Genomic DNA, 25292 nt, shown 5'->3' with positions numbered 1-25292 from the left:
TGTCATTACATATTGCTAAAACAAATTCAAAATACAAATGTTATATAGCCTAATTTTAAGTTGCAGTTATTAAAAAAAAAGAAAAAGGCTGTTAAATAACTAAGCCAGCCTTGGGTTAACACAGGCTACTACTGATATGCACATAGCTATCTATTTTAACAGTGCATTGTGAGTGAATGAATGTATCAGTGTCCTCTGTTTTTAGTGTATGCAATATAACGGTCTGACTTTTAGAAGTGTGTGATGTGAGAATGTATGTGTGTGATCGTTTTAATAGAAGGTAAAGCCAAAGAAAAATGTCCATCCTGGATGGACAATAAAGTTGTATTCTATACTCACGTCAAACTGTAAATCTCTCTCTCTCACACACACCTGCAGGAGCGACACATCTAGAAACAACAAAGCGCCCCCCAAAAATGGGATAGGCTCACTACGGTTTCAAACACAAACCCCATACGGAAGTGTATCTATCACCTGGCTCGGCTACTGCTGCAGAGATGCAATGATGCCGGTTACTCAAAGCAGCTCATTAAATGTAGACAAATAATAAGATAGATATAGCTTATAAGACAGATGCCTTAGCATAGGCTAAACAAATTGTTCCCTACTCACCATGACCATTCTTGTTTTAGGTTGAGGAGGATAAAGCGAAAGGAGAGCAGCAAGTATTTAGTCTTCGTGTGGATAAAGAAAATCGGTAGCTGAAGGAGTCGATCCTAGTGCTGGGCGCGCGTGGTCCCAATGACAATCGGATAAAGAAGGCGCGTGTGAGTGGATGAACGTGAGCCTGCAGTGTGTGCAGCGTGTCAGAGGCGAGCCGTGGGTGGAAATCTCTTCGGGAGCGTCGGAGAAAAGAAACGGTCCCAAAAAATAAAACTAAACTAAAAGGGTAAGTCTTCACTGAAAGGAAACAGCTAATGCAAGCAACCCTTTTCCTTCAAACCATTTATGGGTTATTCAGTCTGTATGGTTTAGAATCTCATTGGCTGCGATAGAGCGGGGAAGGGGTGGTGCGCTAGTGGAGGAGAGTGTTGGAGGAGGGCTATAGACGGAGCAGCAGGGAACTACGGGGGGCGATGGTACCGACGTAAGATGCTATTTATATTACGCACTACAACATCTACAGTATTCATCTAACCTCCAAGCGAAGGCAGAGAAGTTAATTGGCAGCTGTAACATGGAGCAAGGTAATCAATAACCACCTCGAACCCCCACACACGGTGTGATGAGGTTTTGTAGCCTACATGGATGGAGACCTAGCACCATTAACATTGTATAGAGAAGTACAGCAGCTTAATCGTTCCTCTGCATGGCATTAAACAGTAGTATATCTGCCCTTTTGATGTTGAGGATTTTGTTGATGTTACAGCCTTGCCCAAGCTCGCCACTCTATACCCCCTGCTACCTCCTGTCTTTTCTGTGAGCTTCAACCACATGTGCTTTCCTTCACAGCTGCACGCAAGCACCATCAATAATTACAGCTCTGTGGTTGTAGTGCTCTGGTGGGAGGACTTTTGTACCTGGGTAGGGGATGCATCTCATGCCATACCTATAAGCCTACTACTAGGCAGGGCAAACCCGTTTAGGTGATTTCTGCTATATCACCCAAATAAATAAATCACAGCACGTGTTTGGACTCAATCAGTAGTTTTTACCTGATTAAGTACAATACCATTGGAAATTAATGTTGAAAGTTAAATTTGTATTCCTAAAACTTAAATTGAAAATGATGCTGTAGCTGCTTCCTGTTGACAATACATTTGGATAAATAGCCCAATGTAAAAACACAGTTTTAAAGTGTCCAAATGAATAACCAATATACATACACAGGAGTACACTACAGGACCAAATGTATGTGGACACCTGCACGTCGAACATCTCATTCCAAAAATCATGGGCATTAATATGGAGTTTGTCCCCCTTTGCAGCTGGAACAGCCTCCCCTCTTCTGGGAAGGCTTTCCCCTAGATGTTGGAACATTGCTGCGGGGACTTGCTTCCATTCAGCCACAAGAGCATTAGTGAGGTCGGGCACTGATGTTGGGCAACTAGGCCCAACGCAGTCGGCGTTCCAGTTCACCCAAAAGGTGTTTGATAGGGTTGAGGTCAGGGCTCTGTACAGGCCAGTCAAGTTGTTCCACACCGATCTCAACAAACCATTTCTGTATGGACCTCGCTTTGTGCACAGGGTCATTGTCATGCTGAAACAGGAAAGGGCCAAACTGTTGCCACAAATTTGGAAGCACAGAATCGTCTAGAATGTCATTGTATGCGGTAGCGGTAAGATTTCTGAACTGGAATTAAGGTTCCAAGCCCGACCATGAAAAACAGCCCCAGACCATTATTTCTCATCCACCAAACTTTACAGTTGGCAATGTGCATTCGGGCAGGTAGCGTTCTCCTGGCATCAGCCAAACCCTGATTCATTAGTCTGACTTTCAGATGGTGAAGCGTGATTAATCACTCCAGAGAACGCATTTCCACTGCTCCAGATTCCAATGGTGGTGAGCTTTACACCACTCCAGCCGACGCTTGGCACATGATGATCTTAGGCTTGTGTGTGGCTGCTCGGCCATGGAAACCCATTTCATGAAGCTCGACAAACAGTTTGTGTGCTGACGTTGCTTCCAGAGGCAGTTTGGAACTCAGTAGTGAGAGTTGCAACCAAGGACAGACAATTTTTATGCGCTAGACGCATCAGCACTCGACGGTTCGGTTCTGTGAGCTTCTGTGTCCTACCACTTAGCGGCTGAGTCGTTGTTGCTCTTAGATGTTTCCACTTCACAATAACAGCACTTACAGTTGACCGGGGCAGCTCTAGCAGGGCTGAAATGTGACAAACTGATTTGTTGGAAAGGTGGCATCCTATCACGGTGCCACGTTGAAAGTCTGAGCTCTTCCGTAAGGCCATTCTACTGCCAATGTGTGTCTATGGAGATTGCATGACTGTGCTCGATTTTATACACCTGTCAGCAACGGATGTGGCTGAAATAGCTGAATCCACTAATTTGAGGGCTGTCTACACATTTTTGTATATATAGTGTATTTCTGTCTGTAATAAAGGCCTCTTGTGATGAAAAACTCATTCTGATTGGCTGGGCCTAGCTCCCCAGTGGGTGGGCCTATGCCCTCACATGGCTGCACCCCTGTCCAGTCATGTGAAATTCATAGATTAGGGCATAATCAATCTATTTCAATTGACTGATTTCCTTATGTGAACTGTAATTCAGTAAAATCTTTTAAATTGTTGCGTTTATATTTTTGTCCTGTGCTCATACACTTTTTTTGATGAATCACTGTTATCGATATCACTCTGAAATAAATAGAATAAGGGGCAAACGTTTGAGACAGAAAGTCCCAACTTCGACAGACAAGTGTCTAATTCTCACTGAAGTTTCTAGCCACATCTAGTAACTAGGTAGCTGGGAAGGGCTCATCAGGACAAATCACTGACTAAACCAAATCCGTTCGTCTCCACTCTACTCTCGCTGTGTGACATACGTCAGCAATCTGGGCACCGGGTGTGTCCATATAGCCTCTCCCTCCTTCGTCCCTCTAGCATGGTGTTGGAAAATGTTGCTTCATAAAGAATGTATTCATCTTTTCCCTGCCTCGTCGCCATTAAATCTAGTTCAGGAGGAAAACGAAGCCTTTGCAGCCCGAATGGAGAATGTTTTATGTACGAACCGGTCCGTGGGGGATACGAGCTGCATGCATTCCCTTTGGACGGTAAGATGAAACCACTCAACATCACCATCTGCCGGCCTTTGGGCCAGTGTGAGGTAGTAGCACAAACTGTCCACATTAGGAAAATTAGCGCATAATAAAATGATTTAGCATGATTATATGTTGCCGACTCACAAACTATTGCAACAATGACATATTTGAGAGTTAACATTTTTTCTCAAACACAATGTAACCGGGCCTCTCTAGACTAGAGCCTCCATAGTGTCTGTGCAGCAGCCTGAACATTTGACATCCCTGTATTACTGCAGTCCTGTCAGTCCTACCCTGCACAAGTTAACTACAGTACATGGCACATCTCAAACATAAACTTCAGTAATGCCACCTCTGCATTATGAGAATGCCTCCATAAATGTATTCAGTGTGGCCTCCAACACACAGCTATGATTTGATGTAGGCCACACAATAATTCATAACTAGATTTTACAATGATAAAATAACAATTCATATTTTATACAGTATTTTAGATGCAATAACAATGCATATTTTATACAGTATTTTAGATGCAATAACAATGCATATTGTATACAGTATGTTCTATACCTCATCTACCTTAATCTAGCAGCCACATCCTCTTGGGGATAGTCTGATTTGATTAGAATAGCTTTTGGTATGAGAGCTGCAGTGACCAGAGAGGCCATAAAATATCAGATTTACCCTAGCTGGCCCCAGACTCAGCAACAAGGAGAGCAAGCACCTGCATACTCTAATTAATTTAGTTGACATGGCACAGTATATTACACTTTGCTGTGTTGTTGTTTTGTTACTGCCCAATGTTTTGTTACAGCATTTGCCTGTGTGTTAGGCAGCAGTAGGGCTATTTTATCCATTGTTCAACACTGCGTCATTACAGTACATTGTTTTATTCCAGACACCAGAGACATCTAGCTAGTCCTCTTTTATTCAATTAGGAGGAGGTGGCTCTCATGGCAGACAGACTAACTTGAGTAAGTCCATTAACCTCTGGCTGAGTTCACCAATCTCCAGCTGAATGAGCGCTGATGGCAAATCACACAGAGCTCTTGACAGCCAACGCTGCAGCTCTGTTAGCCCAATCCATAATACGCCCAAAACATTTTCAGGAGTTTTTTGGTGTGGACGTGGGCTTGGAATGACTCAAATGTTCATTTCTCAATATGTAAAGAAGACAATGTATGTATTTTCTTTATGAATGCATGCTATACATACTATATCTGCACGTAATATGTATGCAATGTATGTATATTTGTACATGTACAGTAGTAGTACACTGTATAATATCCATATACAGTATTTACATGCATAGTGACAATGAGAAGAGACCAATAACGTTGGTCAACTTTCACAGGGCACAGAATTTCCCCACAGTGAGAAACTGCTAGGAAGAGCTTTGAAGCTCTCCAATCTCCCCACTGCACCTCTGGCCCCTCCACCTCACTGAGTACTAAAGCCATGCACAACAATGTGCTTGAAATACTAATGAGCATTAATTAAAGCTATGGCTAAAGCATTGCCACCATCAATTAGGAATCAACAGGACTCGGGTGTTTCCCGAATGGACGTGTTTTCTGGAGTTATTTTAATTTATGTGTGGTATCTTCCACTATCCCTAACTGCCAGGGACAATATCACATACCAACTGCCTATTTGTTTCGGGAGTTTTCTGGTGCAATGCTTCTCAGTCTAGAAACCTGCAATTAATACTAGACTAGGTTCTCTATCGCTTTTATTCTTCCGACTTGACCTTTCAGAATCCATTGCATTCTGTGCAAGCTTGGGAAGTAATTCTCTGCCTCACTGACTTTAATATTCTCTCTGGCACCATGCTTTTATTGCCACCTTTTAATTCTTGGCTGTGAATATCAGAACATAACACAGATGGAAAACAATCCTTTTTATTTTGGATTACAGAGAACTGTAACAATTTAATAATGGGTACGCAGTAAAGGGGCTCCAGGAAGACGATTCTTATCTACGCACCGGCATCCTCAATAACTCAAAATAATTCAAATATCCAAAATATCCTCTATTGTAATTGCTTTGTTTCACCATATTATTTTCTTACGTTGTTTTAATCAATACTGTAGAATGTGATGGATGAGAGTGAATGGGGTCTTAAAGCAGTGCTACATTTTGCTCTCTCCAGTGTTGTCAGATGGGGGAGGTTGGCTGCCTGGAGACAGATGGAGTGAGCTGTTTGAGAGATTCTAAATAGGATGCCATCCATGCTGGGAGATTTCAGATCTAGTCACTGGAGTTGCTGGACAGGAAGGTTTACCTCCCTTGGGCTTTGGCTCTTTATATACACTGTGTATGTGTAGGGCTGGCACAATAATCGTATAATCATGTAACCGACAATGATTAACAATAACCGTGAACTAAGGAAAATAACTGCTATAACAATAATTATACTTTATTTTCAAGTGGATATCGTTTACCCAATAGCAGTTTTTCATTTTTACATGAAGGGGATAAAGTTGGTCATTATAGGAGCAGAATGGCATGGTCAGGAGGAGAAGCTTTATTTCCAAAAGTTCCAAGGGGTCAAAACCTTTCGCTTTTGAGACGGGTGTCACCCAAGCTGTATTGTATTCATTAGGTGTGTCAAAGCTCATTTTCAAATATCCATTATGATACATTACGAGCTCAAAACATTTTCAAACAAAAATAAAATGTATGACAATAACCGTGACTATTTGCTTGACAATTCATTGTTACTCAAAATTACATAATCATCACAGCCCTGTATGTGCGTGCGTGTTTGTGTGACAGATATAAGGAAGGTACAATCTATCAAATTTGTCTAATTTAGTTTTCGGGATTTTGTAAGATGTTGCATAAAAATAAATGTGAATTCATCTTAAGCCTTATGTACTGTACTGTGTATTTAGACTATTCTGGAATGTTTTAGTTTTTTTGTTTATGCTTCCATTTTTTAAAGTGGAAAGCTTTACTGGCCCTAACCCAGGAGGATTGCCAACGGTGCAGTCAGCAATGTAAAGCCCGTCTCATTGATTGTCTCTGCCTGGACATGCCCAGACGCTCTCTCTCACACCCTTTGTTCCCAAAGTACCTCCGACCTGACACACCGATTGCTGTAGCCCTAATTATAGTGCCCCACCAGAATGGCTCCTGCCTCTGCTGAAAGCCTGCTAATTTTGAGACCAGCATCTGGCTAATTGTCATGAACTCCGCCTGCTCCCTCCTGTCCTCCCTACTCACCCTAAACCCCTCCCACTCAAAACCGCTCCACGGATTAACATCCAGTGAATATTTTTTTCTGCTGATGCAAATAGGGATCGGTCCTCAATGCTGACTTGAGTTTCAACCAATGATTTTGATAATTTTTACTGCTGACTACACACGCACGCACACACACGCTCTCTCTCTCACATACTGTACACTTGATTTTTGCAGTTAGAATAGCAACATTGTAAGATATCTCTTCTGTATGTAGTTAGTATGAAATCAGTTTAGGCATGCAGCAGACAGTCTTATAGTGTCAACTTCATTTAAGTCAAAGCAATCAACTGTTAGATCCAGTGTGTTTGACTCATGTTTCACTCTGAATAATTACAGGTTTATTTAAAAGGTAGCAAAGTGTAGGTGTCACCTGAAATGTGTCAAGAACTGTTAACATTGTAAGAAGTTTCAATATGTCATGCTCATACATGTAACTAACCCTCTGTGCTTAATGTCATACATGTAACTAACCCTCTGTGCTTAATGCCATACATATACTAACCCTCTGTGCTTAATGGCATACATATAACTAACCCTCTGTGCTTAATGCCATACATGTAACTAACTCTCTGTGCTTAATGCCATACATGTAACTAACCCTCTGTGCTTAATGCCATACATGTACTAACCCTCTGTGCTTAATGCCATACATGTAACTAACCCTCTGTGCTTAATGCCATACATGTAACTAACCCTCTGTGCTTAATGCCATACATGTAACTAACCCTCTGTGCTTAATGCCATACATGTACTAACCCTCTGTGCTTAATGCCATACATGTACTAACCCTCTGCGCTTAATGCCATACATGTAACTAACCCTCTGTGCTTAATGCTATACATATACTAACCCCCTGTGCTTAATGCCATACATGTAACTAACCCTCTGTGCTTAATGCCATACATGTAACTAACCATCTGTGCTTAATGCCATACATGTAACTAACCCTCTGTGCTTAATGCCATACATGTAACTAACCCTCTGTGCTTAATGCCATACATGTAACTAACCCCCTGTGCTTAATGCCATACATGTACTAACCCTCTGTGCTTAATGCCATACATGTACTAACCCTCTGTGCTTAATGCCATACATGTACTAACCCTCTGTGCTTAATGCCATACATGTACTAACCCTCTGTGCTTAATGCCATACATATAACTAACCCTCTGTGCTTAATGCCATACATGTACTAACCCTCTGTGCTTAATGCCATACATATACTAACCCTCTGTGCTTAATGCCATACATGTACTAACCCTCTGTGCTTAATGCCATACATGTAACTAACCCTCTGTGCTTAATGCCATACATGTACTAACCCTCTGTGCTTAATGCCATACATGTAACTAACCCTCTGTGCTTAATGCCATACATGTACTTTGAATAAACAATATAGATTTCAGAATTTGTTGCATTCATCCATGGACTCATCCATATTTTAAAATATCACTCATTTATATTTTTTAAGAATAAATCCAAAATTCCCTTTGATTTTAAAGAATAAAAAACTGATCTGTATTGAAATGGTGACTTTCACAATGCTGTTTGAATGACCACCAGAAAACCAGGTCAGTGAAAGGTCACCAGTCCTTGATTAATTAGCATGTCACACCGGGCCTGTAGTTAGATCCTCAGCTTTGCTAACAGGAGGCCTCGCCTCTTCCAGCCCGTGCTGTGACATTTCCTATGAGGGACACTAACCGGATTGAAAGTGTCCTCCCCTGCCTGCTTTTCTAGCCCATTTATGCCTGTTTTGGCATAGGAAGATAGACCTCAAAAACATTCTGTTCATCATGCACTTTCCATGGAACTGGGCCTGTCATGGAAAAATCCCAGCACAGTACGTTCCTCATAAATTAGCTGATTATTTTTAATAAACACCCAGGTTTCTCTTCTCCTCAGTATACAGGAGCTTACGTAGCTCTTTTTCATTTCCCTTGAAGAATCCATTTACTTCATGTATCCAAGTTTTGGCTGCACCTGGCCGTGCAACTCAGATTGATTATCATCACTTACCTGGCTTAAGTCCAGTCTGCACCCGTAACAAATCAACAAATTGGGGTCAGACCTTTTGTCTCGATACAGTGTGACAAACTCAGCATTGCTTACTCCGAGACATCAGGCATCAATTACACATTTGCATTCTGGCTTCTCTTATCTTTGATGTTTAAGACGACAGACAAGCATTCCGCCAAATCCTTACTCAGCTCCTAAAACTGCATGAGAAACTTTTCTCCGGTAAATACCTATCTTTCCATGTCATTGGACATGAACCACGTCCATTTCAACTCATACTCATATCACCACCTAAGAGAAACTTCTCAACAAGACATTCATTCTCATTGTATTTTTGTGCATTCAAATTGCCATCGATTAAAATGCAATTGTGTTCGTTGTCCGTAGTTTATGCCTGCCCATACCCTAACCACACCGCCATCATGGGGCACTATGTTCACAACGTTGAACATAGAAAACCGCTCATCCACACAACGCCATACACGTAGTCTGTGGATGTGAGGCCGGTTGGACGTACTTTCAAATTCAAAAAAAGAACATTGGAGGCGGTTTATGGTAGAGAAATGACCATTCAATTCTTTGGAAACAGCTCTGGTGGACATTCCTGCAGTCAGCATGCCAATTGCACACTTGAGACATCTGTGGCATTGTGTTGTGTGACAAAACTGCACATTTTAGAGTGGCCTTTTATTGTCCCCAGGACAAGGTGCACCTGTGTAATGATCATACTGTTTAATTAGCTTCTTGATATGCCACACCTGTCAGGTGGATGGATTATCTTGGCAAAGGAGAAATGCTCACTACCAGGGATGTTAACAAATGTACACAAAATGTGAGAGAAATACGTTTTTTGTGCAGATTGAAAATGTCTGGGATATTTTATTTCAGCTCATGAAACATGAGACCAACACTTTACATGTTGCGTTTATATTTTTGTTCAGTTTAGCTGGAGCTTTTAGACTTAAGAAGTGACATGGCTTGTCTACCTGCCTAAGATATTTCTGTCTGTGGAACAGAATGTGATGGGAGAAAACCACATACTGTATATGGAGAGATGGCCACGTCACAAAATGCAGGTAGTAAGACAGTTATTACAATTCAATAGCGGTGGTAGTTATTACAAAAAGCAGTGGCCACGCCAAAGGACCTTTGTTTTACAAATACTGAACCACAACAAGGTAGCCTACATCTCAAGTATATACTTCCAAAAAATTGTTTGGGAGAAAGGACTTAGGCCCCTATAACCTTTAACTGAAATGAGAGGGCTGTACAATTGCACAGGGGGGTTTGCATGGTTGACATGTATTCTGGCTCAGATGGTGCAATCACAGCAGGAGACCTTGGATTACAGTCCATTTGGATTACAGAGGTGTTGCCGCTTGATAAATGATATTCAACTGCAACGACACGTTGCCTTCTCCCCTTGTCATTACCAGTGTTGCCCCTCATCGTTATTGGCGTCTGTGTTGCAATTGTGTGTGGCGAGTGCTGTCATGGTGGTGTAGTGGTTGGCTGTGGGGCGGCCTGCTCTGTGTTTGATCCCAGTCGGGGTACCTCCACGCTCTGAGGGAGACCACTGCGGTCCATCTGGCTGGGGCTTTAATCAGCACCTCCCCTCAGAGCGGGGAATCATTCTCCTGCCTGGCCCCAGCCCTTCGCTGTGCTGCCTGCCTGCCTCAGAGCACTGGAGCCCTTCTAACATGCCCACGCTGCACATTTCATCTTTCTAAATGTCACTTCATGGTTTACTGCTCCTCCTTATGATGCTAGTAGGAAAGCGAGTGCACAATGCTAGCCTAACTCTGCAGTATTTTAGTTTAACAGCATATATCCTTGTCGAATAGCTTCACCTTGTATGTTGTAGTAGCTGTGTTTTATTAAACAATAAAACCCCTTGTTTAGAAAGGCGTAGACCTATGTTTGATAAAATGCAATGCATTAATAAATTATGTTGTGTTTCTACACTAGCTATGAAAGGAATGAATACAGCCCTCAGAATCAGGTGTGTTTTTTCTGTGGCTACAACAAAAGTGTGTGGTGTTGGGGGAACACTTGAGGTCGCAGGTTGCCATTTACTGAGATTACTCATGTACTGGAGGCAGCTCTTGCTGGCATAGCCACAAAGTCATAACATCTGATGTTAAACCCAACCCAAACCACACTGCTAACCCTTATGCCTAACCTTCAATTATGATCAAAAAACACATTTTTGTTTTCATTAATTTTTTATTTTGTAGCTGGCCCATCCAGCGGAAACCACTCCGTTCTGCCTCCAGGGCAAGACTCATGACAATAAACATCAACCTGCCTCGAGGACTGGAGTTGGGAAACACTGCTCTGAAAAAACAAGCCCCCCCACCCATCCCACACACGCACGCACGCTCTTTCTCAGGAGGATAGAGAACGAGATAAGGAGAGTAAAGAAATGGAGAATGGAGACGCAGCAGAGAAGAATACCTTAAGGAATAATTACCATACATAAATACGCTTTTCTCCTGCTTTAAATTGGGTTATTTTAGAGTCTTGTCACTGATGTTCTAGGAAGACTCCATGGTAACACATTTAAACCTGAATGCTGCTGTTAGAAAGGATGAATTATTAATGGCTTGGAAAACTAGTAGGGATGATGCTTTCCCAGGGCTGTGAAGAGAACCGCTATGTGTCTACGGAAGTAATGCCTGGCCTCGCAGGTCTTCCTCAGTAATGTACACGTCAGGCACATATCATTTATTCATGACCGCAGCCGTCACTCTCTAGCTCCCAAACAATTAGTAAATCAATAAAAGGGATGTGCTAAGAAACTATGTCAAGATTCAGCCACAGCCTATTGCTCAGGTGTTGGCTACATTTATCACTTCACCAACGGTCAGTAGCTGTGATCTATAGCATTCTTGAATCTCTTAAGATGGAGGCCCGATACTGACTTGCTCTTGAATAGCAGGTGCATTCATTTGACTGACATTTTTTTGTTTTATATTCTTATGCATCATAATGTGCAATGCAATTTTGAATACAATTAAAATGCATTTTTTAATAATATAGACACTTCAATTGTATGTCTTGAAAAGGTAGAATGTGTCTTTTGTGAGGAGATAATCTTGACTAGAGCGTCATTGTTATTTTTATTCAAGATGGAATCCGCAGGTCGTGGGTGTCCCCATTCCACCCCACTTCTTGTGTTGTGTTTTGGGATTTTGAGCCCAGTCAGCTAAGAGAGATTACAATAGTAAACTACACTGGTCAGTAAGGGCTCAAGCTGGGTAATGCCTCCTTTGTTATGGTTGGTGGTGTGGCCCATGTTTATGCTGCTGGAACTGAGTGTACGGAAACAGTTGACTGAGATTGGCATAAAGCTGTGTCTGTTTTCCCCAATACCCTTTCACCGTTCCACTCTAATTAACAGTAACATTCATTACTGTGTGTACACAGACGAGAGTAAACCTCGCTCTCAGGCAATAAAGACAACACAATTCCATTTTTTCTCTCCAAACTTTTCAACGTTGTTCCTTTTCTAATTACTCTGTTAACAGCCGTGAAATAACTGTGATTAGATATGAAACAATGGCCACAGTAAGCATACTGGTAAATAAAAGTGGCTCTAAAATGAAATGTCGGTTTAATCAACACAATATAACTGCTCTTGGGGGTTGTAAGAGGAAAAAGCAGTAATGCTTGCTATTAAAGTTTGTGGTTTCAAACTATTGTAAGTTTTAGGCGCTCCGACATAACAGTCAAACTACAATTTCTGTTCTCAAAGTCATGGTTTTCAAACTATCATCATAATTGTATTCTGTGTTTCTCTAGTCTTCAAACGCCTCTCTACGGGTGAAATCACAGACTTACTTCCAGGTCAGGCTACCTGTATTCAGAAAGCTGACCCTTCTGCTAAGTGTTATGGATGACAACCACCTCCCCCTATATATCTATCTGGACCTTCAGCACCATGGACAGTGACATTGCTAGCAAAACATGCTAATGTGATCACACTTAAATGTACTCAGAGGACAAGTTACACAATAGGGTGGCTGGGTATTAAAAGACAGCCCCTGGAGGAGGCACTGTGAAGGAGTAGAGAGAGAGAGCGAGAGAGAGAGTGGGCCACCTGTCCTCTGCGGGGCAAACAGTGCTGTGGTCGGCCCTGCCCCCCCTCTGGCTTAGAGAAGCTTTTTGCCTGGCTGGAGACACCTGCTCCACTCAGCGGCGACGGCTCCCAGCGGGACACTGGCTCAGCTGCTGCTCACCAGGCCCCCCTTGCAGCACTGGCCCCCTCTCAGTGTGGCACTGCCAGCCTGCCCTCCCGGCCCTGCCTGCCACGCAGGAACACAGTACAGTAGCTACCACAGCCGGCTCAGAAATCAATTATGATGGCATTGACTTGACACGATCAGTGTGATTGGCATTCATTGGACAGTTACTGGGTTCTTTACAAGAAGCTGACAAAGCATACCCTATACCACACAGGCCACCTGACCCAACAGTTAGTTTCTTTATGGGCATAATTAGCATGTAGTAAGCATGTAACTATTCAAGTAGCTCAGCATATTCTCTAACAGCCTTATTGTTCAGTTCTTAGAATATGTGGACAACTATAAATACCTAGGTGTCTGGCTAGACTGTAAACTCTCATTCCAGACTTACATTAAGCATCTCCAGTCCAAAGTTAAATCTAGAATTGGCTTCCTATTTCGCAACAAAGCCTCCTTCACTCATGCTGCCAAACATACCCTCGTAAAACTGACTCTCCTACCGATCCTTGACTTCGGCGATGTCATTTACAAAATAGCCTCCATATACTACCCACCACTGTGACCTGTATGCTCTCGTTGGCTGGTCCTCGCTACATATTCGTCGCCAAACCCACAGGCTCCATGTCATCTCTAAGTCTTTGTTAGGTAAAGCCCCGCCTTATCTCAGCTCACTGGTCACCATAACAGCACCCACCCGTAGCACGTGTTCCAGCAGGTATGTTTCACTGGTCATCCCCAAAGCCAACACCTACTTTGGCCGCCTTTCCTTCCAGTTCTCTGCTGCCAATGACTGGAACGAATTGCAAAAATCACTGAAGTTGGAGACTTATATCTCCCTCACTAACTTTAAGCGTCAGCTGTCAGAGCAGCTTATCGATCGCTGCAGCTGTACACAGCCCTTCTGTAAATAGCCTATCCAACCAACTACCTACCTCATCCCCATATTTGCTTTTGTTTTTCTGCTCTTTTTCACACCAGTATTTTTACTTGCACATCCTCATCTGCACATATATCACTCCAGTGTAAATTTCTAAATTGTAATTACTTTGCCCCTATTGGCCTATTTATTGCCTTACCTTCTTACTTCATTTGCACACACTGTATACAGAGTTTTCTATTGTGCTATTGACTGTACATTTGTTTATCCCATGTGTAACTGTTGTTTTTGTCGCACTGCTTTGCTTTATCTTGGCCAGGTCGCAGTTGTAAAAGAGAACTTGTTCTCAATTGACCTACTTGGTTAAATAAAGGTGAAATAAACAAAAAAATAATAACAATAAAAATTGTGGACTCACACTGCAATAATCTATGATAAAATGTTCCACAGCCTATATGTAGTTAACAGCTGTGCCGCAGTTTGAAATGGGCTGTAGTTCTGCAGCTGTATGCAGATGACCGCTGATTGACCTGCAGGAGAAATAGCACTTTTCTTCCTAAAACTGAAGAGAGCTCTGCCAAATCGCATTAACCTAGCCACATATGATTGAGCAAGGTTCTGGTACCTCTGCTGAAAAAGGAAGCGTTCCTTTATTTTCAGACAACCACACACTGAGTGATTGTGTGTCTTGGCTCTTTCTTACTCATACTGCTGTTTAAAAAAAAATCTAAATCCGGTGAACCCATATGGTTCAATGAATCATGTTGGTATTGACATGTTATCAATTGAGATCTTTGTTCAGTTCACTCAATATTGGTCCAAATCCACCATTTAACAAATCCTGGTTATTTCTTAATTTCATTATTCACCGATAGTAAATCCTAAAATGATGCTCCTGTAAGTTAATCGATATCAATATATGGCCTTTTTATCTGAGATATGATTTTGTGTCGCAGTTAGGTGGGTGATTCTACCTACTTGGCACAGTGCACTGCCTCTCTCAGAGATGATACATGCCTCTGTATATTGCACCTGTAACAGCAAAGGCAGGCTTGTGGAGCTTAAATTAACTAATTTCCTGGGGTAAATTAACCAGAGAAACACTGCAATCAGGGAAGGAGGAAGTGATGGAAGCGGCAGATGGAAAGAGCTAATCATTGTTGTGAAATAGAGATGACCCTTACAATCTATGGGGTGCCAATATGCCTTTGCCAACTGCTGTACAATTCCCTCTACTCGCCTTGCTTCTGTTTGTCGCGACGATGCCTTAAATGAGTTAAGGTAAATCTAACCTTTTTTTTTTACTGAAGAATGGAGTTACCAAAGAAAGCACTGTGTTATGAAAAACAACAGCAGCATGACGACAGTAATCAGGGGCTCACAAATAAACGGCATTCAAAACAGACAGTTAAGAAATCTTAATTTATTCCTCACCCATATCTGCCTCTGAATACTATCCATGCTGAAGTTCTTGGATCTTTGTTAGACCATTCATAGCAACCAATGTGGCTGATATTCTGAATGGTGTGTTCTCCTCCCAGTCTATGCTGGCTGGATCCATTGGTTCTGATAGAAAACTCAGTAGAGTTTTAGAACATGTTAGACAGCCTTTTAAACACAATGTTCTCTAGCTCACCTAGAGCCTGACAAATGGCTGCCTGGACTACAGGGACATTGTTCTAGACTGTAGCCATTTAGCAAGCTATGTATTTTGCTTTATTACTTTGCTATACTGGATTCCCTTGAAATATATTTGAAGGTGTTCAGTATCATACCAGTATAATAACAACCTTTTATTATTGCGTTTGATTTAATTTTGTCAATCCTTCAGTTTTGATTTCATACTGAAGCATATGCATACAGTGGTATTACACAGCTCACACCGAAAGACAGCTCAGACATCTAGAACTAAACATTTTGGTCTCTAGTATCATAATATTATGCCTTGCATCCACCAAAATAATTAAAACAATCCAGCTCTCCAAGAGCAAAGCCTCAACAATCTTCCAGCACATTTATCTAATGTATGCAAATGATCTAGCTGTGCTTAATGAAGGTACCATTAATCATTGTAACGATGGTCAGTTTTAACCAGGGTAATCAGAATCCCAGACACGCCTCATATATTCTGATTTACATACAACTCATGTATTCACATTTATTTTAACAGGAAGTAGCATTGTATTTGTGCATTTTCGGGATCACATAGAAACAGGGTCTGCATTTACTCTGATCATAGCTTGAGAACTGTCTGCCTACTCAGTCAGATATAATGAAAATGAATATAAACATCCACATCACGTTTTTCTAACCCAAATGCAAAATAATTTCACGTGTTGCAATTAAAAGGCTTGTAAGAGGTGATATAATAACTTGCCATAACCTCACTATCTATTATTACAATCCACTATTCAATTTTCATTTCAGCAGAAATTAAGGCACTGTGTGGTACTATTGTTATATGTGAAAGAGAAATCACAGCATCAATCTATTTGTCATATGCAATTTAAGTTTATATTTCCCTCAGTAGTATAACTACTGGGATTCTTTACAGGTAGCTAGATAGCATGACTGTGTATGCGAAAATAGTCTGTGAGTGAATAAGACGGTTCTGCCAGGTGAATAAGAACATTAAGTCTTTATGGATGACCAAACATTTCCTCTGCATTCGCGTACTGTCAACAGCAGACCTCAATGCTGTCAGCATTACAACGATTTCTGCTAAATTCAGGAAAGCTCTAGGGTGGGAAGCTGAGCCTGTTTTGAAGGGAAGCCGAATGAGAGCCCGTCACAGATTAGACACCCACAGTTTCATGTAGATGTAATGCACCAAGTAAGGGATTTTCTCTCAACGTTTTCCAGTGAGGGTTTTCTCATGCCTCTCTTCCCCTTGAACTACACTACATTATAAACAGCACATACTGTAGACTCACGTTCTAACAATAACGAGGAAGACTGGAATAAATGATCTCAAAGACCAGACTTAATGTGGGTACATTGCTGCCTCCTCTTCTCATTACGCACAGAATTGAACTGTTAATATAGCGTTATGGTTTAACTTCAGGTTGACTTAGTTGCCACTAAAAGCCACCATCTTCATTACATAAAGAAATCAGATCAGTACCCTGTCTAAACAAATGTTAGAAAAAGTAAAACAATTGAATTACACTATATCCATACTTGTATATTCTGTCCATACAGAGCATCAGGTATTAAAGATAACATTTATGTTTTACAGTATTTTATAATTGTAGCAAGGTTTCATTGTTCTTGCAGTAGCCCTGTGTTTCTAAGTTGCCGCACATCACATCTGGCAGTTACGAGTGTCAACATGGTGAATGTAGTAATGTACCCAACCCCACACTTTTCAATGAAAAACTATTACCTGACGCCATATTACATACTCATTTCCATATTCTAATTTGATCTGTTTCAGATGTAAAAAATGTTTTTTAAAATAAATTGTTTATAAATATTGCAGTAACTATGTCCATGCACATAACGGATAAGCTTACACACATACAAAATTCACATAAAGATGCTGGCATTGGCAAACTACGCACACAGGGAGGCTGCTACACTGAATTCATACACACTGAAAATTCACTCTGCCGCTCTTACTCCCAAGATAACGGACTGATTGACAGAGGGTTAAATAAGGCAAAGTAGGCGGATATTTTTGAGCACACACAAGCATGTAAATAGCTGCTAATACAATTCCTGGGGATAGTCATCTTCTTAAATTGATCTATTCTCTACTGCTCTCTCTCACTTTGTCTTTTATCTCCTGTTAGTGTTTTAAGAGTGAGATATTTCTGTCTATCCTCTTACCAAAATTGACCTGGACCCCATCTGGGTGGATGGGAGATCCCTGGGAAATAGCGGCGAGAGCCTCTCAGGGACGGAGCCGTCAGCAGTGGCTAGTCCCGAGAGCTGGGGGTACCGCACCATCATCTTGAGATGCTGCTCACAGAGTGCACGCTCACACACAGATAGAGAGAGGGGGAGAGGGAGAGAAAGGAAGAACAGAAACGGAAGGTAGGAAGGACAGAAACAGAATGGCAAAGGATAGCGGGAGTGAGGAGACGAAAGAAGAGAGAGGGGGGAAGAGGAGGGCAATCACAGTACACTATGCACTCACACACAAGCTTGTGTGTATATGCACACACACCCACACACAAGCACACAATCATATGCTCATACACATATGTACGTACACACATTTTGAGCCCAAGATGGGCGATTCCTCAAGCAAGCTTAGCATTGATAGCTACCTTGCTTTGGGTAAATTAGGGGAAATTAAACAGCCAGCCGCCTAGCATCCCATTTGTTACTGCAAGCAAGAATGAGTGAGAAGCGTAGTGATCCTTTTCTACTGCCAACCATCAAGCTTGGATAATAGGCTAAGCATTAATCAACCCTGCATCTTTACACTTAAACCATGAGCACAGAAATGCACACACACTATAATACACAACACAGAATGGTAGGCAGCACATACACTGGGGAGGTGAGAAGAAACAAAGACAATTTCTTTACCTCATTGCTCAACAAAGCAGCGTTGAGAGTTCGGCTGATTTCGAACATCTTGTAGACAATGCTTTTTTCGTCCTTTTCTTATTTTCTAAGGGCTCTCCTTCAGTTATTGTCTCCCTCTTTCTACTGGAAATGGGAGTCAGTCCCAGGAAAAAACAAATAAAAAAATAAATTAATTAAAAAACAGGGGGAAAAAATCCTCTATAATATCTGTTTAGTGTCAGATTTTTGTCCACTTTTCCCCCTTTTTTGGTACACCTCTGGTGTATGTGGCGCTTGTGCCCAGGGTCTCAGCACACGACTGAAGAGTCAATATTTTTTTTTATCTCCCCAGTCAGCACATTAAAACAAGCAGGCTTGTTCCCTTATCTGTCCACCGCACACTCGCTCACACAATGCGCTCCGATCCTCACACTGCTCTCTAGCAGATTAGTTTGTCCCAAAACATAGCTCTTAGTTTAAACTCCCTCTCTCTCGCCCTTTCTCTCCCTCTCTCTCTCATTCCATCTCTCTGTGTCGCTCTCTCCCCCCCAACTCGCTTGCTCACACTCTCATGCAGGCAGCTACAGTTCACTTTGCTACCACAAGGTGGGAAGACAACAGCGACGCCACCACATCTGCCTGTTCTCTCGGTTTCCTGTATGTGTAGAAGACATGAGACACAGGGATCAGGCCCATTCCTTCTCCTTTTCTGCCTAGTCCTCATCTCAATAGGACCACTTAATAGCAGGATGATGGAACACCACCATAAATATACTATTGTGTATTCAGTGTATTCCTTTTCAGCATGACAAGTAAAAAATAGCCACATAAAACATGAACATTGGTGTGAGACATGTTATTTGTGATACAGTCACCTGTACCGTCTCTCTTGAGTCAGATTCTTTGGGTTTGCACTGTATGTTATTTAAGGCTTGGGATACTACAATTACTATGTAAAAGCATGTTTATACAACCCAATTATGACAGTAATTCCAGTGTTACTACAGAGAAACATAATATAATTTCCTGTAGATGTATTTCTACTGAATATAATAAACTGCGTGATGATACCGTTCATCAGTTTGGTTTGACTTCATCTTAAAATAGTGAAAAAGTGTCAGTACCTCCACAAGCAGCATGGCTTGTCTGTCTCCAGTGCACTCACTGTATGTACTTTTTTTTGCCAGGCCCCAGGAGAGGACTGTGGCCAGTTAATAGCAGCCCATTGACACCAGACCATCTGCTGGTATGGACCACAGCCAGGAGAGGACAGAGTCACTGCAAGCAGAGAAGAGAGACAGTCTGCAATTTTCTCCTAATGCTGTTAATGTTGTGCATTTGAACGTGTGATGATGTGTATACTTGCATGGATATGTAAAAGTTAGTTAGAAGGCGAGAGAGTAAGAATATGGCTGAAATCGTACATACCTAGAGAACAGCTGAGACCATACAGCACTAGTCAATAATACAACTACTAGGTGTTTTTTTTCTATCATGGCCTTATTCTTACATTTACCTCACAAAGGCTGCTACCGTGTACAACTGGCTTCTCAAAACAGTCTCTCTGGGGACAGCCAGGCCACCTGTACTCTGGGATGAGCTGTCACTTGAATCATCCAGTCTGAGGGTTGATTTCTCTGTCAGCTGCCTTTCAAGCCCTCTTCTCTGACCTGCTCAGTCCCAAGTCTCTTGATTGCTGTCGCCATAGTGATGGTCTCTTATGCCGCCTGTTCTTTCCAGTCCCCCATGTCCTGTCTTTTGATTTTGCATGACTTCCTTTTCGTTGCTGGTGCTTTATATGTTGGAAGTCCCTACATGGTCAAACTAAAAAGGGTTTCCCTGTACCAACACTGTATATGAAAATACATGGTGTTCCACAGGAAAAGACAGACTAGAAGCAATCACTAAGAGAAGTTGTTTTTTAAAATAATTTCAGTCATGCTATAAATACAAATATTTTAAAATAGTAGCATTGAAAGGAGCATTTGAAAATATATCTTGTGTAGTAGCAAAACCCTTTCCCTGAGGGTTTCCTGTTTTCCTGTTCTGCTATGAGCAGTGTGGAATGGTCTCCTCAAAACATGATCACTAACAACCCATATCAAAAATAGGCGTGGAATATCAATGACTGTACAAATACTTTTGTTTCTCGTCTCACAGTAATTTCATTGAACATCAGTCCCCAAATAAATCCAGCACCATGGAGCCCATTAATTGGTTAGAGTTAAGGGATGACATGCCATGAAGGACAGCTATTCAATTTTCTGGAAATATTGCACAGCAATGTTATTTATAATTTAAGAAATAATAATGCCGCCCTAGTTGTTTAGCTGCCTGTAGCTATCAAATATGATCACAGGGACAACAATCATTGCCCTCCTCCCAGCCTTATTTATTTGTTCCTGTTACACAAAGCTTATAACTTGAAAATAAGCAACAGAAAGTCTATATGCCTCTTGCTCTGGAGTCATATGGCCATTCATTTGATCCAGCTAATCAGGTGTGGCGGTAATAATGGAAAGCAATTGGCTTAATGACATATGCTCCAATTATCTAGAAAGCCTCTAGCCCAATAATGGACTAAACGAGCCTAACGTAACCATATAGTCCAAGAAATGTACATCATCTCGAGGCAAAATGGCTCTGGCAGCCAAAACAGCTAAATACTCCATCTAAACATGAATCAATTCTCAATTGCGGTACGGTTCTAGAAAAGTAATGCACTATACTTTAATTTCACAAATGCAAAATATACACTTACACTGTTTTAACTGGTTTCAACACAGTTGCAGCTGACCGTGTGTATATATACATATATATATATATTTTTTAAAAATAAATGTATTTCTTGCTGATATAAAATACAAGTTGCTTGTTTCCAAAACTGTACAGCAAGCGATGCGTATTAACGTTTATAGCAAGTGTCAGGCCTCTTAACGAAACTCTCCTAACCAGAAGATAGTCCTACTATCGTCAATAGGCGCTAAAGATAGTTAGCATTTATGAATGGGATAGAAATCCTCATGCTTTAAAGCTGCAATATGTAACTTTTTGAGTGACATAAATGTGAGTTATAAGTCTGTCACTCAATGAAAGCAAGTTTAAGAAGCGGTAGATCTGTTCTATGTGCACTATTTCTATGGTTTCCATGCTTAAGTTTTGTTTTTGCTTCTTTTACTTTTGTACACCAGCTTCAATCAGCTGAAAATGAAGAAAAAAAATGTGGTTAAGGAAAATATATTTCACAGCGGTGTTCACAGTCTGAAATTAGGCAAACTATTAGACATTTTTGCAACCAGGAAATGGAGCGATTTCTGCATAGGGCATATTTTATCAATCCGTAGATAATTTAGGGCCATTGGCAACAGCGAGACATTGCATTTCTAAAATCACGATTGAAAATCATGCTACATGTTCAGGCTCTGTAGCCTACCATGTTCTCTCTGTTAGCTAAAAAAATAAGTGGGGAAAGGAGCATACATTGTTAGTGGAGATTTCCAAAATAAGGCTACTTCCACTACCAGAGATTAAAAAATGAAAACATGTATTTCTTGGACCCAAACACATCGAAATAAACAACCAACTTAAAACAAACATACCTTCTCAGAAAACATTTGACTATACAACTCAAAAACAGCATGGTTGCGCTCACACCAACAGACTAGTAGTGCAACGACATAGCTCATGACCTACAGGACAAAAGTTCTCATCTGTATCAGTATCAACAGAAGTATACAACAGGGATGCCCAATTTCGCCATTTCTATTCATTTTGGTTGTGGAACTTCTATCTCTAGATATTCTGAATAAATAAATACATTTGTATGGCTTAACCATTTTTAACAAAGAAATCAAAATTTCCCAACTGGCTGATGATACTACTCTTTTCTTAAGAGACAAAGACCAGGTTGCCCATGCCCTTAATGCTATAACTGCATTTTCTATTGCATCAGGATTCATTCTGAATGTTTCTAAATGTGAAATCTTATGTTTATTTGACTCTGATGATAAAGAAATAGAAAATATGCCTGTAAAGGACTGTGTTAAATATTTAGGAATACATCTGTCAAAAAAACACTTAGTCAGACAACATTTGAATTTCTCTCCTAAAATTAAGAGAACTAAACATATATTTAATAATTGGCTACAAAGAGATCTTTCTATACTTGGGAGAGTACTTCTGTCCAAGGCAGAGGGACTGTCTCGTTTTGTGTACCCCTCATTATCGTTATGAATGTATGTAAAGAGATCAATAAGACCTTTCTTGACTTCATCTGGAAAAATATGTCTCACAAACTAAAAAATCAGTCCTTTCTAACAAAAAAGCTGAAGGCGGTCTAGAAGTGTTGGATTTTGTTGACATAAATAACACTTTCAAGATAAACTGGTTGAAAAAATGTTTGATCAATACTGATTCAATATGGTATTTCATAACAAATAATGTGTTTAATAAATTGGGAGGTCTTCAATTTTTACTGAAATGTAATTATATTCCTGAAAGATTACCTACTAAATTGGCTAGGTTTCACCAACAAGCTTTAATGGCTTGGAAAATATGTTTCCTGCACAGTTTTTCCCCACATAAAGCTATTTTGTGGAATAATTCAGACTCAACTATAAGGAAAAAGTAATTGTTCTACCCCAGCTGGCATGAGAGGAATATTGACTTTGTTCTTGATATTTTCGACAACAAGGGTAAAATGTTCACATATGAACAATTTCTAACATTGAAAGAGTTTCCAATACCTTTCAGAGCATTTATTTCTGTGATCAATGCTGTTCCCAGTGGTCTAACTACACTAATGAAAACTCATTTTAGTTTTGGTAATGATCACAAAATTAATCCAGAACTCAGATTGGAAGGCGTGGGCTTATTTGAGAGATCTTGTTGTAATAAATATATAAGACAAATTCTTCATTCACAAAACCAACTTACACCGAGAGGAAAGTTTTTCTGGCACCTGCTTTTGACTTGCTTAGGGCAACCCCAATGGGTCGTCACAAAGTTATAAACTCCGCGCATTTCTATAATTTATCTTCTTAAAATTAAATTGTAAACCTAACCCTAACCACGCTACTAACCCTTATGCCTAACCCTAACCTTAAATGCAGACAACAAAGCAAATAGTTGTTGTAGGCTTGTAACAAATTTTGACTTTGTGGCTGAGGAATCTGATTGTGGAAGCTAGTGGAAACCACCCAACTCCCTCCCACCTGTCCTTATCCCTAGACTGCGTTGCCGTGGCAACACTCAGCCAGCGTTGTGCGCTGGTGTGTTGTGCAAAAATGGAAAGGAAGATGGAGGAGAACATGAGAGACGTCGACGCTGGTGTGTAAATAGTAGTGCTACCTACCTCCTATAGTACCTATATTCAAGTGCATGAGAGTGCATAGCAGGTTGCTGCACATTTAGTTATGAATGAGTCTGGACTGCTGCATCAATCACCTAGACCGACACAACATCGTTTGTAAACACCACTTTGCTAGTTAGCTAAGTAAGCTTCTACTAGCTAACGACGTTATTTTGTTAGGTAACGTTAACCTTCTAGTTAGCTAGCTACTAATTTAGCTACCTGATATAAATAATACTAGCTAGTAGCATGAAAATGTTCAGCAAATTGAAGTGTTTGCCGTAAACACTCTGCCTGGACAGACTACTTGCTATGCATCTAATGTGCGGGATTTGCTCTGTGACTGAGTTTAGCAGCTAACCTTAGCTAGTGCTAGCTCTGGTCCAGGGCGTCGTTCTGCTGTACTCTCAACCGAACGACGCCCAGGACGAGAGCTAGCAAATACTAGCTGCCTCTTGCAGCAACTGGCTGTGGCAAGTAGCTGTGTTAGACAGAAGAAGTAGTGGTTCCCTATATATCTATGGTAATAGCATGGCTGTGGCTACACGTCATTGTAAGGGTTTTAATTAGGTGTGCTTTGCTTTATAAACTGGTCATGCTTATTATTATTATTATTTCGCTGGAATCTCTAATACCAAAACCGTAAACACCATAACAACTTTAACCTTTAACTGGCACACCAATAAAACATTTTATCTGAAAAATGATTGTTATGCAAAATATGTGTGTTTAGCCTCAATATAGGTTTATTTGACAATGTAAAACACAATACAACCACACATGTGGATAATGCATTTAAAATCATTGAGGATGACACCAAAACTTTGAAAACGTATTTTCATTGTGGTCTTCTTAAATAAATGTTTAAAACATTTACAAACAACATTGTAGGCCTAGGCTTCACAGTAGACCTAGCCTAATAGGCATACCTAGCCTAATAAGCATACACCTTTAAAACATAACAAAACAAATGACAGGATGACATTGTCATAACCATAGGGTATGACTCCCTCAATATATCCGCGATTTCAGGCTCCTAAACTGAGTTAGATTATGGTTTGATGATGGTGATGCCAGATATTGGCTAGAAATTAATAATTTTTGTGTGCATGACTTTGATAGAAACTTAAACTTTGATAGATAATGCATCACAAACATCTCAACCAGCAGGTTGAGTTGCCCAATTAAAGTAAACTAATTTTGTATTGGAATTTGCATAGATTTTTTAAATCATCAAAAACAGGATACATTCATTTACATCTTGTCTGCTTAATTTACTTATAATGGAAGATGGGCCTAGTTAAATGAGGACTGAT

General features: G+C 40.7%; 2 protein-coding genes across 10 annotated transcripts in view; one reads left to right on the top strand and one right to left on the bottom strand.

The window, feature by feature from the left end:
* Positions 1-19159, bottom strand: part of elavl4 (ELAV like neuron-specific RNA binding protein 4) — a 68716-nt gene extending 49557 nt beyond the window's left edge. Inside the window, exons 1-2 of one of the 9 annotated variants that reach the window (XM_036978183.1) lie at positions 18648-19159; positions 17940-18071 (exon numbers count right to left, since the gene is read on the bottom strand). In XM_036978183.1, the coding sequence (XP_036834078.1) occupies positions 17940-18071; positions 18648-18695 (180 nt within the window). In that variant the 5' untranslated portion in view covers positions 18696-19159. Of the gene's footprint in view, positions 1-612; positions 1061-17939; positions 18608-18647 lie in introns of those variants that run through there. The other 8 variants (XM_036978184.1, XM_036978181.1, XM_036978182.1 and 5 more) reach the window with 8 other exon arrangements.
* A 4683-nt stretch (positions 19160-23842) lies between these two features.
* Positions 23843-25292, top strand: part of agbl4 (ATP/GTP binding protein-like 4) — a 409012-nt gene continuing 407562 nt past the window's right edge. Inside the window, exon 1 of the mRNA XM_021604030.2 lies at positions 23843-23954. Within this exon, the coding sequence (XP_021459705.2) occupies positions 23912-23954 (43 nt within the window). The 5' untranslated portion in view covers positions 23843-23911. The remainder of the gene's footprint in view (positions 23955-25292) is intronic.

This window comes from Oncorhynchus mykiss, chromosome 5, assembly GCF_013265735.2.
Source record: "Oncorhynchus mykiss isolate Arlee chromosome 5, USDA_OmykA_1.1, whole genome shotgun sequence".
In the NCBI taxonomy this organism is placed as follows: Eukaryota; Metazoa; Chordata; class Actinopteri; order Salmoniformes; family Salmonidae; genus Oncorhynchus; species Oncorhynchus mykiss.
This window is presented reverse-complemented; position numbering and strand designations above follow the sequence as displayed.